This window comes from Microcebus murinus, chromosome 27, assembly GCF_040939455.1.
Source record: "Microcebus murinus isolate Inina chromosome 27, M.murinus_Inina_mat1.0, whole genome shotgun sequence".
Taxonomy (NCBI): Eukaryota; Metazoa; Chordata; class Mammalia; order Primates; family Cheirogaleidae; genus Microcebus; species Microcebus murinus.
Genome location: NC_134130.1, coordinates 17,629,288 through 17,647,036, shown reverse-complemented (window position 1 = coordinate 17,647,036; position 17,749 = coordinate 17,629,288). Strand labels below are relative to the sequence as shown.

The window sequence follows — 17,749 nt, the reverse complement described above, 5'->3', positions numbered from 1 at the left end:
CCCCCACCCCGAAACTGCCTGACTTCTATTTATTTTCCTTCTCTAGGAGCTCAGCTGCCATTAGGGCCCCAATTCTTTGGCCTTACCCCATTTATTTATATGACCCATTTAAGAGTTTTTTTAATCAAACTGTAAAATCCTATAGGATAGTGACCCTGTCCTTTTTTTTGTTTGTTCCTAGTGGCTGGCACATGGTAGGGGCTCAGTATGTGTTTGCTGGACTGAAATAAACTATGACAAATGACCATATAACCTGGGGGAAAATATGAAGAAGTGTTTTTTGGCTCTTTGGCTACTCTATTTCTGTTCCCTCTGCATGGTAGTGCCCATTCCTCTTCACTGGGCATTTGTGGCCTCAAGTTCTTTTCAATTACTCTATTATATCAAAACTTGGTGTCAGAGCCCTCAGTGAAAATGGCTAATACCTGCTCACAGTGTTGTCGCTTCTTGGGGCTATTTGAAGCTTAGTGGTTAGTAAGGTCTCAAGCAAACAGTCTAAACTTAGGGTTCAAAAGAGCCAGCTGAGTGGTTTGGGTGGGATCAGTTCAAGTCTTCACTCCGGAGATTGTGCTTTATTCGTCTGTGGGCTTAGGGATGGGGATTTTTAAACAAACACCCCTAGATGATTCTAAAGCATGTAGCCCATGGAAAATATTTTTAAAATACTATCTTAAGACAAAAGGATAAAGGTATTAGTCAACAGGTAGAATAGATGAAGCTGGACTGGGATCTTCACAATCTTTAAAGCAGCTCACACAAGTGGATGTCAGTGCGGCTGACCTCACACATCTTCTCCATTATCCTCTGCGGCGCCTTAACAGAGATTCACATACTGTTCACATTTCAGATCTTACACTCTGTTAGAGCTACCAGATGGGAATCCTTGATAGCAATTCACGCAGAAGAGACATAGTGCTCCTACTACTGTATTTCAAAAGATTTCAACAAACCTAGAGTGAGCTGGTCTTCTACCTGTTCTCGCTGACTTTTCTTTGGACCCTAGTCCTTACAAACGAAGGCACCAGACTCATCTGCCCTGAGTCAAGTGCAGGCAGCACAGCCCCAGCTACCATGCAGTTCCAGAAACATCCGGGCTGCAAGCTCCCACATGCAGCAACACAATTTCCGTTTAGGCTGGAAGTATAAGATAAACATAGCATTACTTAAAAGAACTTGTGGATAAGCAGTCTGAGCTTTCAGTACTTTCAAAACACCATGGGAGTCAGAAAATGAGTAAGGAAGGGCGGTACGTTCCACTACTCTCCCTTAAACTCTGCTGCAGAGCTGGACAGTTACTCCTGCGTTGGAGGGAAGGTCGTAGCAGCCAGGCTGCCACTGCGCTGGAAAATGGCGAAGACAAAGCAGGCGGCACAGAGCACTTTGGAACAGTCAGGGTGCTGCTACGTGGGAGGTCTAAGAATCAAAGTAGAGATGCAAATGTTTAGATGCCTCGAAAAGAAGAGGACTGTGTTTAAGTTAAAAAAAAAAAGGAACAATTGTTGAGTTTTCACATAAGATGATGAGTTCTGCTTCTCTCATGTTCTGCTATCTTTCCAATTACCCGTGTGAAATACTGGCCCTAACAGAGAAACCAGGACTGTATCTTTTCTACTCCTACCACAGATTCTTTTCTTTCTCCATCTGTTTGTTTGGTCATTCATTTATCAATCAAACATTTCACTGAGCATCTACTAAGCACCAGACACTGTCCCAGTTTTTGGAGGGCTTCTGGAGCCCGGTGGAGGAGAGAGAGAAACGACAGTTAGTATGAAGTGGTAGGGGTATTACAAGAGCAGAAGTCCAAGGTATTTCACAGTTCAGAGTAATATACAGTGTTTCTCAATTTAACAGGGGTTGGGGAGCTGAGTTTTTTCTTTTTGCTTTGTTTCTCTCTTTTCTTTCTATTCTTCTTTTGTTATTGACTCCGGAAGGCCTGGGAATCCAGCTGTGATGGGCGCAGACGCTATATTAATCGGACAGTGCTCTGTGGCTACAGCGTGACAGGTCACGGAGGCAAGAAAGGGCTGTGACTGTGCCGGGTAGCTTTTCACTGTGTAAAGGTCACATGTGACGTAGAGAAGACATATGGGAGGATGGAAGAACAGGCATTCAGAACACAGAGGTCTTTTTTTTTTTTTAAATTTCAGAACATTACGGGGTTACAAACGTTTTGGTTACATAAATTGCTTTTGTACCATTTGAGTCAAAGTTATAAGTGTGCCCATCACCCACATAGTGTGCACTGTACCCGTTAGGTGCGAGTTTACCCATTCCCTCCCCCTTCCTCCCACCTGCTTGATTTCCGATGATTGTTGTTATTTCCACATGTGCCCACACAAGACTTGCCCACAAATGGAATGTAAGGCAGGGCTTTATCGTGAACTGCTGTGATGAAGCAGTGACTCACACCAGTGACTCCCAGTGCTTACTGGGTCACATACCCTTTGGCAATCACATGAAAACAATGAACCTTCTCTCTCAAAAAAATGGCACATACATAGAACACATATAATTTCAAAGACCTCCTGAAACGCATGATCAGTTCTAGGTTAAAATTTTTTCCTTTATACTAATTTAATTTTTAAATTTATGATAACAACTTAGTGTTTGTGAATGTGGCAAATGGGTTCTTTCTATACATTTATAGATTAGTGTTTAACAATAGTTTATAGTTTTACACAAGTCCTCCCAGGCTGTGTGAAAAAATTTTTAAAAGGTTAACTATGATAGAAAAGTTTGCTTGAAAACAATTCTTATTCTTTTTTCTTTTAGTTTTTTTTTTTTTTTTAAATTTCAGAATATTAAGGAGGTACAAATGTTTTGGTTGCATGGATTGCTTTTGTCCCGTTTGATTGAGACAAAGTTGTAAGTGTGCCCATCACCCAAAGTGCACATTGTACCCATTGGGTATGATTTCGCCCACCTCTTCTCCCCTGACACCTGTTTGCTTTTTGTTGAGTTTTACTTCCTATTGTGCACATGAGTGCTACTCAGTTAGTTCCAATTTAATAGTGAGTCCATGTGGTGTTTGTTTTTCCATTCTTGCCTTACACCACTTAGGAGAACAGTCTCCTGTTCCATCCAGGTTGTTACAAAAGGTGTGCATTCATTTTAGCAATTCTTATTCATAAAAAGGTGTAGTGGCCTCATGTTAGAGGATGAGCCTCTTCTGATAAAATTATATCATCTAGTACCATGATGTATGTATCAGGAGTCCTCGGAAGTCTTGCGGTACATTCTTCTTTGATCTGTGATATTTGGGAACTGAATTTCAGCAACAATCATTTATCAATTTCTGTTTACACTAGAAAGCTGAGAACAGTAAATCTACACTTGCCCAGGCCACTGGTCGCATTACACAAAGTGTACTATGCGCTGAAAAGAATGTATACAATAAAAACTGAGATGCAAAGCACGGTTAGGGCTGTGATGGATCACAGCCAAGTGGCAGCCTCTGCGGGTCAAACGGGAGGGCAAGGACCACGGTCAGCTTCCCCCCCACCACAGACATTCCTGTGGGGAGGGCCGCTACAGGGTGGGCCGAGCAGGCAGGGCATGTGTGCGGAATAACACACCCTGAGACAAGGTAACATCCAGCCACGTCAGGTCATGGATATGAGTGCCAGAGATCACAAGATTCAGATGATGACTCTGCAGCTTTTCCTGGAAATTGGAAATGAACTCCCTCTTTCTTTTTAAAAACAGATTACACTTTATCACACAATACTTCTATAGTAAGCATATTAAAAAACAGACAACCAAAGTCTGGATTAGGCGTCTTAAGGTCCCCTTTACACAATTCCTACATTGCTTTCTATGTCACAGAACTTATGAAAAGCTGTGACAACAGGGACTCTACAGTACAGTTTTTAATTCATGGATCTTTCAAAGTAAGTTATCTTCCACCATTTACTCAAAGCAGAGTTACACAGAAGAGTTTTCACTGTTACTTTTAATCTTTATATGATGTCCAGCGACTATGTTCAAGTTACATTAATGCCTAAAATATTTCCTTATGATGTGATATAAACCCACAGACTAAAGCATTTGCTGACAAGCAAGGCAAGGAAACAGGAAGAAAGCCAAGTTTAACCATAGCCAGTGCTCATAGGTATAATAAGATCAAGAAAAAATTCCTTGCATACTTGGAACTGATAAAAGAGATTCACTTTCCATTCTTTATCTAAATGCTTAAGGTACAATTATGAAGAGGTCTAATATAATAAATTTTTTGACAGATAAAAAGATCTCTGACAGGTTTCGAAGTATCCTATTAATCTGAAGAACTAGGTAGATACTCTCTGGAGCTAGAGAAGTTTATTATCGGAACAACACATGTGCTGAATTGGTTTAACCCTTTGCACTCGCTTGCTTTTTTCTTGATTCCTTTATTCTAACTGTGTCGAGTCACACTCGACATCTGAGTGCAAAGGGTTAAAATGTTTTAACAGTCATTTTTTCTCTTTTGAACATATATTTGTAGTAGGATAATCTCAGATGCCTGAGACTAAAGGTTAGAGGAAGAGCTTGAGCCAAGAGGGGAAGGAGACAGGGCTAAAGAAAGGTGCATTGTATGAATGTGTGTGCCTTCCCCAAATTCACATATTATAATCTCATCCTCCAAGGTGATGATACTAGGAGATAGGGCCTTTGAGAGGTAACGAGGCCATGAGATGTGAGCCCTCATGAATGGGATCAGTGCCCTTATAAAAGGGCTCCAGAGAGCTCCCCATCCCTTTTTCCGTGTGAGGACACAGCAAAAAGATGGTCATATATGAACCATGAAGCAGGCCTTCACCAGACACTCAGTCTACCAGAGCCTTAACCTAGGACTTCTTAGCTTCCAGAACTGTGAGAAATAAGTTTCTTTTGCTATAAGCCACCCAGTCTATGGTATTTTGTTACAACAGCCAAAATGAAGTAGGGCAAAGGGATTGGCAAAAGGTAAAGGCTAGCAGTAATCACCACAGTGTCATAAACCTTCGTGAAGAGATCCAGAAAGTGATGGCGTGGAGGAGGGGCAAGAGCCTCATCTTACTGATGCATAAATTAACTTCCAACCTGCCATCCAAAGATCAAATAGCCTTGGCCTGCAGGAGAGTGTAAGTGAACACAATTGCACTATGATTTAAAAAAATACATGCAATTACATGTCTTGCTTACTGTGAACCTATAACCTTCACTTGAAAACAGATGTCACACTTTAAATTTAATCATCACATGCTAGATGTAGACAGCATCAGCTACTCACTGTTTAGTTGTAGTAGAATATTCATAAAAATTATCTCTTGTCTAGGTTTTTGACTCAAATGTTATTCAGAAATATATATATTGCTCTTTTCTAATTTTTTGGTTTGCTTTGTTTTGTTCTGAAGGAAAGAATAACAATAGCCCACGTGACTGCAGCCAGATATCATGCTTTGATATTTCTTTTGATAAAAGCATTGATTTTGTGCCAAGAATATAACATTTATATGTCAGATGAGCTGTTTCCAGTATTTTCCAAAGGGTTGACCATACAAAAGTGAGAAGCAAAGAATCCTTCAATTCTTTCTTAGATAACCTTTTGAATACTGTCAGGTGTGAAATCTTAGTGGTTCATAACCACAAGGTATGATCTAGACAAGGTTAATAATTATTTTTAAAGTCTTCTAAATTTCAATGACTAACACAGCAATACGATGTTTATACTTTTTCTTAAAGACTTTCTAAAGACAGAAAAACACCAATTGGAGCTTTTGGTTTGTTCTGGTCCAGGTTGTTGGCCAGTTTTCCAGTCTGAGCTGATTCAGAGTTGCATCACATTACATCATTATCCCATGGAAAGGAAAAAACAACACAATAATACAGAAAGCCTGCTATTGTATTAAGTCATCATTCTCGCTAAACATTGTAATTTACCTCTAGGAGAGGGATTCATTATGAAGTTTTTAAAGCTGAAATATATGAGACTTTGACCTTATGTTGGGAGTAGGATAGTGTGAGTAAGGGTTGCTATGGGTATCAAAACAAAGCACACATTTTGCATTAGATAACGTTTGAGATGAATGTTAAAAACAAAAATTCTCCTTTAAATCTGAACAATCAGTTCAAGGATATAAAAATGTCTCTTTATATATCTTTGTTTATTTAATACATGATACGGATGGTAGATTACTTTTTCCTATTGATCTAAATAGTTATTGCCTTAACCCAGACTTAATGCTTGCTCTCTGGGATTTAGTGTGTTTCAGTTTTGTAAGAGGTTATCTTTTGTGGGGGTTTCTATGTATATTATGCATGTTCTCTCTCTATGCCCAGAGAATCTAATTCCAGTAGCACTCAAAGATGCAATTTCTCATAAGTTATTAAAAAATGATTATTTTTGCAACAAGAGTAAGAATTTGCCATGTTTTTCATTTCATTTTTGATCTATTACAGGGGTACTAATGTTTAGGTTACATATACTGCCTTGGCTCCACCCGAGTCAGAGCTTCAAGCATGTCCATCCCCCAGACAGTGCGCACCACACCCATTAGGTGTGAATATACCCATCCTCTCTCCCCCCTCCCACCTGCCCGACACCCAATGAATGTTACTACTATATGTGCACTTAAGTGTTGATCAGTTAATACCAATTTGACGGTGAGTACATGCGGTGTTTGTTTTTCCATTCTTGTGATACTTCACTTAGTAGAATGGGCTCCAGCTCCATCCAGGATAATACAAGAAAGAGGTGCTAGATCACCATTGTTTTTTGTGGCTGAATAGTACTCCATGGTATACATATACTACATTTTATTAATCCACTCATGTATAGATGGGCACTTGGATTGTTTCTACATCTTCGCAATTGTGAATTGTGCTGCTATAAACATTTGAGTGCAGATGTCTTTTTTATAGTATGTCTTTTGTTCTTTTGGGTAGATGCCCAGTATTGGGGCTGCTAGATCAAATGGTGGTTCTACTTTTAGTTTTTGAGGTATCTTCATATTACTTTTCACAGAGTTTGTACTAGTTTGGGGTCCCACCAGCAGTGTATGAGTAAGTGTTCCTATCTCTCTGCATCCATGCCAACATTTATTGTTTTGGGACTTTTTGATAAAAGCCATTCTCACTGGAGTTAAGTGATATCTCATTGTGGTTTTGATTTGCATTTCCCTGATGATTAGAGACGTTGAACACTTTTTCATGTTTGATGGCCATTAGTCTGTCTTCCTTTGAAAAGTTTCTGTTCATGTCCTTTGCCCACTTTTTAATGGTGCTGTTTGATTTTTTTCCTTGCTGATTTTCCTGACTTCTATATAGATTCTAGTTATCAGCACTTTACTGGATATGTAGCATCCAGTAAAATTTTTCCCATTCTGTAGGTTGTCTGTTTGCTCTTGTGATAGTTTCCTTGGCTGTGAAGAAGCTTTCAAATTTGATCAGGTCCCATTTATTTATTTTTGTTGTTGCTGTGATTGCCTTTGGGGTCTTCTTCATAAATTATTTCCCTAGGCCAAAAAAATATGGAACGCTTCATGAAACTGCACGTCTTCCTTGCCCAGGGCCATGCTAATCTTCTCTGTTATCGTCCCAATTTTTAGTATATGTGCTGCCGAAGTGAGCACTGTTTTTCATTTTAAATGTGGCAAAATTAAGGCTTGAATTGGCTTTACACTATTTTGATACAAAGGTCCTCCTACTCTCATAAACCCTACCAACAGATGCAGCCTGTGTTTGTCTGGCTTGTACTACAGCACAGCACTAGATCCACTCTAGAAGAAGCACACATTCAGAGACGTAGGACTCTCCTTCACTCACTCCAGATTATCTGACTTTCCTTAAAGCTAACATAACTTTGCTCACAGCATATCTGGATATGCTTGGTTATACAATAGCTCACTGCTTTATTTAACCTTTAGGATAAGGTCAATTAGTGAATAACTAACAAGTGAGATGTAGCAGGATTTGGTTCTGGTCCAGAGAGGCCTCTACATGGAATCCTAATTGAATTAAGATCTTTGTAGTACTTCTTCTTTGCCCTATTCTGGGGAAAAGCAATGTTTTATCTGGATAAAAAATGGCAGATTCTATAGTTTTCTGATGTAATTAATGTGGAAGCAATGCCACATATAAAATGAGAAGTGGTAATTGTAAAGAAACCATCTCGTGGCAATAAAGTGCTAATCAATTGTAATTGTAGGAAATAGTTAATGAATACACAATAGAAATGATACATATTTCCAATTATAGTTATTCAGGCACATGAATAAGCTGTATTTCTCAGATCTGTTGTTTTCTCCTATGTGAGTTCAGACACTGTATTCAATATATCTGGTTATTGTACAATAATTTCTTCATATTTGTATTACAAAAGATACTCCAGTCCTAATTTGTATGCCAAATGGGTGGTTTTAATGCTGTCATATACTAGACAAGTGGCTTATTCTTTCTTGGAACGGTTTGATATTTTGCTGCTTGTTATTATGAATTCAATATTGAAAACTTTTTTCTTTTATTGAACTACATACTCTATTTAACATTTTCATTTTTTGGATTTTCAGACTAGTTTTTTTAAACCAGCTCTTAACAGAAGATATTATAGAAGATGCTAAACATTACAGTCAGTGCCTGCTGTTTTGCGAACAAAAATTTCCCAAGTCAAAATATGGATTTGACAGAAAAATCATAAACATTTGCAATGATGAGCTGTAACTGCACTAACTAGAATCGCCACCTCTGCGTCCTCTTCATAGCATTGGACTGTGGCTTTCTTAGTCTTCTCACAAAAAGGGACACTGCCAGCTGCAGTGTGTTGATTTTGACTTAGAAGAAAAGCTGCTACTTGCTTGGAAATCACTTAAAACAAAAACAAAAAACCACCCATACAGGTAAAAGAGAGACATCACCAGAACAGCTCTCATGAAATGTCCAGTACTATCTGAGCAAAAATTGTAGTGCTCAGATCAACTGGTGATAGTAGTGTAGCTTGAACACATCAAATCCTAGAACACTTTTTAAACTGAGGTAAAATATATATAATATAAAATTTGTCACTTTAATCATTTTTAGTTCTATAATTTTGTGGCATTATATACATTCAAAATGTTATACAATCACCACCGCTAGTTATTTCCAAAATTTTTCATCATCTCAAATAGAAACTCGATACTAATTAAGCAGTGACTCCCATTTCTCCTGCTGCCCCCCACCCCCGCCCTGATAACCACTAGTCTATTTTCTGTTTCTATGAATTTGCTTATTGTCATTATTTTATATAAATGGAATTATACAATATTTGTTCTTTTTGTGTGTGGCTTACTTTACTTAGCATAATGTTCACAAGGTTCATCCATGTTGCAGCACATATCAGAATTTCATTTCTTTTTATGGCTCAATATTACATTGTACATATACACAACATTTTATTTATTCATCTCTTGATAGAGACTTGGATTATTTCCATCTTTTAGCCATTCTCAATAATGCTGTGATGAACACTGGTATACCCATAACTCTTTTTTTTTTATCCATAACTCTTTGACTCCTTGTTTTCAGTACTTTTTTGGTAGACATCTAGGAGTCAGATTGCTGGGTCACATGGTAATTCCATGTTTACTTTTTCAAGGAACTGCTAAGATGTTCTATGCAGAAGCCACATCATTTCACATTTGCACCAGTGATGTACCTGGCTTCCAATTTCTCCTCATCCTTGCCAACACTTGGTGTAAAAAGGTTACCTCATTGTGGTTTTGATTTCCCTAATGACTAACAATATTGAGTATTTTTTCATGTACTTATTGGCTATTTGCATATTTCCTTCAGAGAAATCTAACTCAAGTCCTTTACCCATTTTTTTTATTTGGTTGTCTTTCTGTCGAATTGTAGGAGTTGCTAGTAAACATCAATACAACTGATTTTTACATATCGATTTTTATATTCCAACATTAAATCCTTACCAGATATGATTTACAAATATTTTCTCCCATTTTGTGGGTTGTCTTTAACTGTCTTGATAATGCTCTTTGAAGCACAGTTTTTACTTTTAGTGAAGTCCAGTTTAATTATTTTTTTCTTTGTTGTCTGTGCTTTTGGTGTATTTAAGAAACCACTGCCAAATTCAATGTCATGAAGGTTTAGCTCCATGTCTTCTTCTAAGGGCTTTATAACTGTAGCTTTTAAATTTAGGTCTTGGTTCATTTTGAGTTAATTTTTGTATATAGTGAAAGTAAGGGTCTGACTTCATTCTTTTGCATTTGGATATTCAGTTTCTCAGAACCATTTGTTGAAAAATCTATTTTTTCCTCATTGAATGATTCTAGCACCCTTGTAAAAAAGATCCATTTTCCATAGATGCAAAGATTTCCAGAATTTTTATTTCTATTGGTCTATATGTCTATCATTATGCCCATATCACAGCTTTGATTACTGTAGTTTTGCAGTAAGTTCTGAAATTGAGAAGTGTGAGTCCTCTGGCTTTATTCTTTCCTAGATTGTTTTGGTTATTCTGGGTTACTATAATTTCAAATGAATTTTAGGATGTATTTTTCCATTTCTGCAAAAAAAAAAAAAAAAAAAGCCATTGGGATTTTTATAGGGACTGCACTTACTTTGTACATTGCTTTGGGTAGTATTGTTACCAAAACAACAGTAATTGTTCTAATCCATGAACATGGGATGTCTTTCCAGATATTTAGATCTTTAAATTCTTTCAGCAGTATTTGTAGTTTCAGTGTACAAGTCTCACTCCTCCTTGGTTAAATTAATTCCTAAGTATTTTAATCTTTTTGATGCTATTGTAAATGGAATTGTTTTATTTCCCTTTTTAAATTATTCATTATTAATATAAAGAAATACAACTGATTTTCGTGTTGATTTTGTATCCTGCAACTCTGCTGAATTGATTTATTGGCTCTAACAGTTTTTAAAAAAATTTTTTTAAAGATTCTCAAGGTTTCCTAGATAAAAGATTATGTCATCTGCATATATAAGGATGGCTTTACTTCTTCTTTTCTATACTGGTTGGATAATTTGGGGGTTAGTCCCGCAAAATTCATGTTTTTTTCAGAACCTCAGAATGTGACTTTAATTGGAAACAGGCTAGGATGCTATGGTAAGGTCATACTGGAGTAATATAATATGACTGGTATCCTTATAGGGAAGAAGGGAAGAGACATGGAGACAGACACAGGGAGAACACCATGTGATGACAGAGTCAAAGCTTGATGCAGTGACAAACCAAGGAACAATAAGGATTTCTGGCCATCACCAGAAGCTGGGAAAAAGCAAGGAGGAATTCCACCCAGAGTCTCAGAGGGAGTATGATCCTGCTGACACTTTGATTTTAGACTTCTAGACTCCAGAACTATGAGAGAAAAAATTTCTGTTGTTTTAAGCCTCCAAGTTTGTGGTATTATTTTATAGCAAGACTAGGAAATTACTATATGTTCTAATTTGGATGCCTTTTATTTCTTTTTCTTGCCTAATTGCTCTGGCTAGAATTAACCAACCTTTTCAAAGTCTTCCAACAAACTGAAGGAGAGGGAATGTATACTGTAAGACCAGCATTAGCCTGATACTAAGACAGACAAGAAAAGAAAACTAGAGGCCATTAGACTTGATGAATGTTGATGCAAAAATCCTCAAGAAAATACTAGGAAACTGCCTTCAGCACTATATTGAAAGGATTATACACTATGACCAAGTAGAATTTATGCTTGGAATGTAAAGTTAAACATAGAAAAATCAATCATTATATCACATATATCATAATAGAAGGAAGCAAACCCCCCCATTTAATAATCTCAATTCATGTAGAAAAAGCACTGGACAAAATTCAACATCCTTTCATGCTAAAAACACTGAACAAATTAGGAATAGAACTTCTTCAACATGATACAAGCCATATATGAAAATACACAGCTAACATCATATGCAATGGTGAAAGATTGGAAACTTCCTGAGTTTCAGGAAGAAGACAAGGATGTCTGCTTTTGCCACTTCTGTTCAACACAGTACAGTTTCTGCTTGTTTTTTGGTGTTTCTATAAAGAAACAGGAGATTAGAGCTGCCAAATCTGTTCTTTTACTAACATACTCACAAACTCTAGAATTTTTTACTATCATACATAAAACAGTATTTATTAAATTCACATATATGTAAATAATAGTACTAGAAAACGAAATTAATAGCTGATGTTAACTGAGTGCTTACTAGTATCAGGCTCTGCAGTGAACTTTGTATGCCTAATCTGAAACCTTCACAAGAAAGCTATGAGGCAGGTAGGATTCTTATCCTCATTTTATGGTGACTTAGAAAGAATAACTTGCCCAAACTAACACACAGCAACTAATATAGTGTCAACGGAAAAAAGCCAAACTCTGTAAAATAATTTTAGAGAGATTTATTCTGAGCCAAATTTGAGGACCATGACCTGGAGCCACTCCCAAGAGGCCCTGAGCAAGTGGACTCGTTGTGGCTGGGTTACAGTTTGGTTTTATATGTCTCAGGGAGACAGGGGTTACAGGTAAAGTCATAAATCAATATGTGGGAGGCATACATGGGTTTGGCCCCAAAAGACAGGACATCTCAAAGGGTGGGGCGTGTTACAGGTTCAGTGGGTTTAAAGATTCTTTGGCTTGTAATTGGTTAAAGACATGAAGCTTTGTCTAAAGGCTTGGAATGTTTTAACATAAGGAGCTGTTCTCAGAGACAAGCTACCAACACAGATTTGTTGTGTAAATTGAGGACCTGCAGGTTTGCCTTACATACCCTTAGGCCTGTTAATGGGTTACAGAGGGTGTCTCCACGAAGGGAGGGGGGCATAAGGCATGTCTGACCTCCCTCCTCCAGGCAGACAATTTAATTTTAGGATATTCCTTTGGCCATGAGGGGGTCCATTCAGTCAGCTGGTGGGGGGTGAGCCTTAAAACTTTTAGTTTACGGTAGGTTGATTAGAAAAATTCATGTATTTTATATGCTACCCTTCTAACAACAGTCAGGATCCCAGAAAGCCCTTAGCATAAACTGAGAGGAGAATGACTCATAAAGAGATTAGTCACAAAGGTGCTGGTGGCATGTCAGAGAACCATAAGGGACAGTGCAATTACTTGGGGCTAGTAAAATCAGAATTGTGGCTGTGCCTGGGACCCGCTGTCACCAGGGGCTGAAGAGAGAGAATTGTGGCGAGAAGTGTTAACCTTCAGTAGAAGGACAAAGCCAACCTGAGACCATTTCTGAGGGGAGGACCCAGAAGGATAAATATCCTGACCCCGCACTCTCCCACTGGTCAGGAATGCTCACGAGTTGAGCAACTGGAAGCCGGAAGACTCAGAAAGCTTCAAGAGCTCACTGAGCTGAGGGTCTCACCTGTAGAGTCACACAGACTTGGGTTTTAATCCTGGCTAGACATAGGCAAATTAGATCAATGCTGAGTCTGAGTTTCTCTCATGTGTAACTTGTCTAGAACAATGGCTCCCTCACAGAATTGTTATAAAGAATAAAATGAGAGAGAGAGATATATATATGTGACATACTCATTACGGTGTCTAGCATAATAAAAACCAGTCCATAATTGGGATTATCATTGTTGGAATTTCTTCTTAAGGCCATATATTACTTGGAACCTAGAAATATGTGATTTTCAATAGTATTTTTCCACTATAATTGAAAATTCACATTTTCACTGAAATGATATGGCAATACCAATTAATGTAGCAGCAGTACAGGGGTAGTAGTAAAATAATAATTATTAACAACTAACATCAAAATAATATAATATCATGGCTTTAGTTATAAAATATTCTCATTTACTTGAAATTACACATTAAAGTGGTTAGTTACTATAATGACTTTCTCAGAAAATAGGTATAGCTTGTCTTCTGTTAGGTGCCAGATACACAAAAAACGTGTGAGTGATTATGACTTAGAACTAGTTACTATTCACTCAGATACTTTTTTTTTTTTTTTTTTTTTTGAGACAGAGTCTCGCTTTGTTGCCCAGGCTAGAGTGAGTGCCGTGGCGTCAGCCTAGCTCACAGCAACCTCAAACTCCTGGGCTCGAGTGATCCTTCTGCCTCAGCCTCCCGGGTAGCTGGGACTACAGGCATGCGCCACCATGCCCGGCTAATTTTTTATATATATATCAGTTGGCCAATTAATTTCTTTCTATTTATAGTAGAGACGGGGTCTCGCTCTTGCTCAGGCTGGTTTTGAACTCCTGACCTTGAGCAATCCGCCCGCCTCGGCCTCCCAAGAGCTAGGATTACAGGCGTGAGCCACAGCGCCCGGCCGACTCAGATACTTTTTTAGTATGGTCGGTTAGGCTCCATCGTCAGGGATGACCTTCACGTAGTGCCAGAGTCAATGCCACCTTTAGCCTGTACTTTGGAGACGAGGGTTGTTGGAGGCTTAAAACAGCCTGTGATCGACAGTCGTAAAGATCTCATCGCACTACATTCTCAGTGATCACATTTCTGTGTTCTCAGTTTCCACAGACATAAAGGATATTCATACAGGAGGGGGCATTTTATCACCATTTCTGATTTCCTTGACGAGGAAATTTTCCTAAGCTTATTGCCGACCTTTCTTTTTGTCCCTCTATATACACTGCCCTAGGAGGTAGAGGGATTTATTTGATTGGTAAATTTGGAAAGCTCAGTTCTGTCTTTCTTCCTGTTGGGAAAAAGCTGCCTGCTGGGAGCATGCCACCTGCCTATTTTTCCAGAGGCAGCCTCTTCCCTTCATTTAGAGAAAGAGCCTGTATGGGTTCAATGTTGCCTATACCTAAATATGTTCTCTGCCTGCTTCTGGTTTTCTTTTTTTATTTTTAGCAAGCCCATTTGGCTCTCATACTAAGCTACAGTACCCAACTTGTCTTTTATAAAAAAGAAATAATAAAGGTTATATTTTTGGCCTCCATATGTTATTCTTTGTTCTATTTTTTAATCTACTTAGAATATAGCCATGGAAGAGGAAAGCCACTTTATAGTTTCATGTACTCCTCATATCTGACCGATGATACCTTTCCTGAATTCTCTATTGTCAAAAAGCTTTGAGCCTCTAGTAAACAGAACTTCCAAATCCAACAAATCCCATTATGACCAGCTTTCAGAGTCTACACTTAAGCACTACTATTTTTCTCCACTGGAGGAAATTCAAACTATTTCTTTGCAATTTCAGAAAGCAGGTTTTTTTTTTTAAAAAAACCCAACGAGCTAGGGCTATCATTTGGATTTTTCCAATCTTACTGTTGGTCTTGATGCTGAACACTGAGGGGAAAAAGGCTTGAATTAGAGGCAAACTCTTCTAAGTAAGAATGTAGACAAATCTTCAAAGCTCATTTCATTTGTGACCAACTTTTGAAGAAACACGATTTTAGACAACCTTATATACAGAGTAGGCAGGAAAACAATTCCTCATATACACCCACGACATTGCTGGGGACACTCACCTCAGCGGTGTGCTTTGCCACATGCCCCACGATGACAATGACCTTCCCTTTGAAGTTCTGGAGCACAGCGGTGCAGGGGCCCTGGGTGAGCTCCCCTTCCGCAGTGAACGCTGCGCTGAATGGGATGTTGATGCTGCCTGAAATGTGACCCCGAATGAAACTGAGAAGGAAAGTTTAAGGAAAACATTTATTTGTGTGTAGACTTGACTGAGAGAAAATCCCAGAGGGTAGTGCTACACATCCTCCATGCTCATGTGAGTATTTTATCCAAAGGATGTAAGGCACCTCTAAGAAAAAAACAAAAATCAAAACTTGAAAATGAAGTGGAAAAGAGAAAGAAAGAAGACTAGCCAAAGATGCAAAAAAGCCCTTCCCTCATTAAATGAAGAACTGTGAAAGTGATTCTGATGCAGCACGTGAGTACAACATTCATAACTTTCAGCTTATTATTCAATATTTTTAACTGTACTTTTCATTAAACAGTAATGACTTCTCTCTCAAAACATAATTACTCTGATAGTACTTTTTTCTCTGATAGTGCTTTTACTTTCAGTAAAGATATACTTTAAATTAAAATTTTTGATAACACAAACTAAGAACCTAGCAACACCTAAATTCTCAGCAAATGTATCTGTGTCCATCAGGTCTGAATCACTTGCCAGGGTTTCTGTGTTTATCAAACAGCCCTTATCAACTGTGAATATCTTTTTTTTTCTAGTGCTTTCATAGTAGAAAATAATAATACTAATCTACCCTAGCCAAATGCTGTGGTAGGCACGTTTGGGCTGCCTACCTACCTGCCATTTTCTTGTTTGGCAGAGTCCCAACCACTGCCTTTGATGAAAGGAAGAGCTCAGGCTGTCCTGTTTGTATCAGATGACCTCCCGACCAACTTGCACTTGCTCTGTTGCCTGGACTAGAATGTCGTGGGGTCAGCCCAGCTCACAGCAACCTCAAACTCCTAGGCTCAAGCGATCCTCCTGCCTCAGCCTTCTGAGTAGCTGGTACTACAGGCATGCGCCACCATGCCCGGCTAATGTTTTCTATTTTTAGTAGAGATGAAGTCTGTCTCTTGCTCAGGCTGGTCACAAACTCCTGAATTCAAGTGATCCTCAGTCTCTCCGAGTGCTGGGATTACAGGTGTGAACCACTGTGTCCGGCCTTTATACTCAATTTTGGCACGTAAGAAACCACCAACCTGCTAACCCTCATTTATAGCATTTGTAACTAGTAAATGCTATCGATCCAAACTTTCGAAGAAAATTATTATAAAATTCATTTATATTTTATATATTGAATATCTAAGAAATATTTTAAAAGGGAGTTGCTCTGTTAAAAAAAAGTGTGAAAACCATTTACCTAGATTCTAGAGAATAGAGAATCAAGGCAAGAAAATGATTCATAAGAGAGAACTGAACAGAGGATGAAAATATAATGAGAAAGGTCGCATTGTTATTGTTTTGTAAACATTCATATTTTAGTGCCAAACAAAATGAAGGCATGGTATGTTCAATAGTACAATCTTAGTAAAAATACCTTGTACTTAGTGAAAATATATGTTACCTATAAGCCAACGTTTTGAAAACTATAATAAATACAAGTCCAATGCTGAGATGTGGCAAACTTTTGCTCTAAGCTATGAGGTAGACCAGGTGTGTATGTATTCTGCATCTTCACCACAATTCCTATCTACAGCATGAAGGATTCAAATGTCTTCAAGAATAGCAATAAAGTACAAAACCCAAGAAAATATGCCAATATTCTGGTATTGTTTGGAAAACATTTTAAGGCCTCTGGTATGAAATGTTATCTTATGAAATCTCATGCAAGACCATTCTGTTATCCAGTTTGGAAGTAATTTAGCTATGTGAATTCAGAGGAATCCTAGAAATGTTCACTGTTTTTACCACACACTCTGTAAATGTAGAGGAAGCAATATAAATAAGGCAGTGCCACCCTTTGAACTGCATATGTAGAGGATACTCCTCACTATTCCGAATGTCAACCACCAGAAGCTTTGGTTTACTGGACTTCGTTTTCTTAGTGGGTGTCTTGAAGTGGCCAGTCACAGTGAGCTCACACAAGTCTATCAGGTCCTCTGCAGAAATCCGGGGTGATACTTCTGACTTTAGGTCATTTAATGGGATGGATTCTCTGGACTGAAAAAAATGCACAAACAATAAAAATATTAATACTAATATAGAGAGATAAGTTATAGCCAGTAATAGAATATCTAGAGGCTCTTGATATCAGTCAGTATAGCATATGGGAAAAGAGGACACTGTATCTCCTTTTAGCAGTCTAGTGTGTAACTGTATTCTTTTTTTTTTTGAG

General features: G+C 38.2%; 1 protein-coding gene and 1 non-coding gene across 3 annotated transcripts in view; both read right to left on the bottom strand.

The window, feature by feature from the left end:
- TBCK (TBC1 domain containing kinase) overlaps positions 1-17,749 on the bottom strand; it is a 134,176-nt gene that overhangs the window by 4,417 nt on the left and 112,010 nt on the right. Inside the window, exons 24-26 of one of the 2 annotated variants that reach the window (XM_020284513.2) lie at positions 17,399-17,574; positions 15,416-15,575; positions 6,359-10,519 (exon numbers count right to left, since the gene is read on the bottom strand). In XM_020284513.2, coding sequence (XP_020140102.1) covers positions 10,499-10,519; positions 15,416-15,575; positions 17,399-17,574 — 357 coding nt within the window. In that variant the 3' untranslated portion in view covers positions 6,359-10,498. Of the gene's footprint in view, positions 1-6,358; positions 10,520-15,415; positions 15,576-17,398; positions 17,575-17,749 lie in introns of those variants that run through there. The other variant, XM_012779027.3, reaches the window with a different exon arrangement.
- Positions 7,485-7,592, bottom strand: LOC142864955 (U6 spliceosomal RNA). Its single transcript, XR_012915248.1, has one exon. It is a non-coding gene; the product is annotated as a U6 spliceosomal RNA (small nuclear RNA).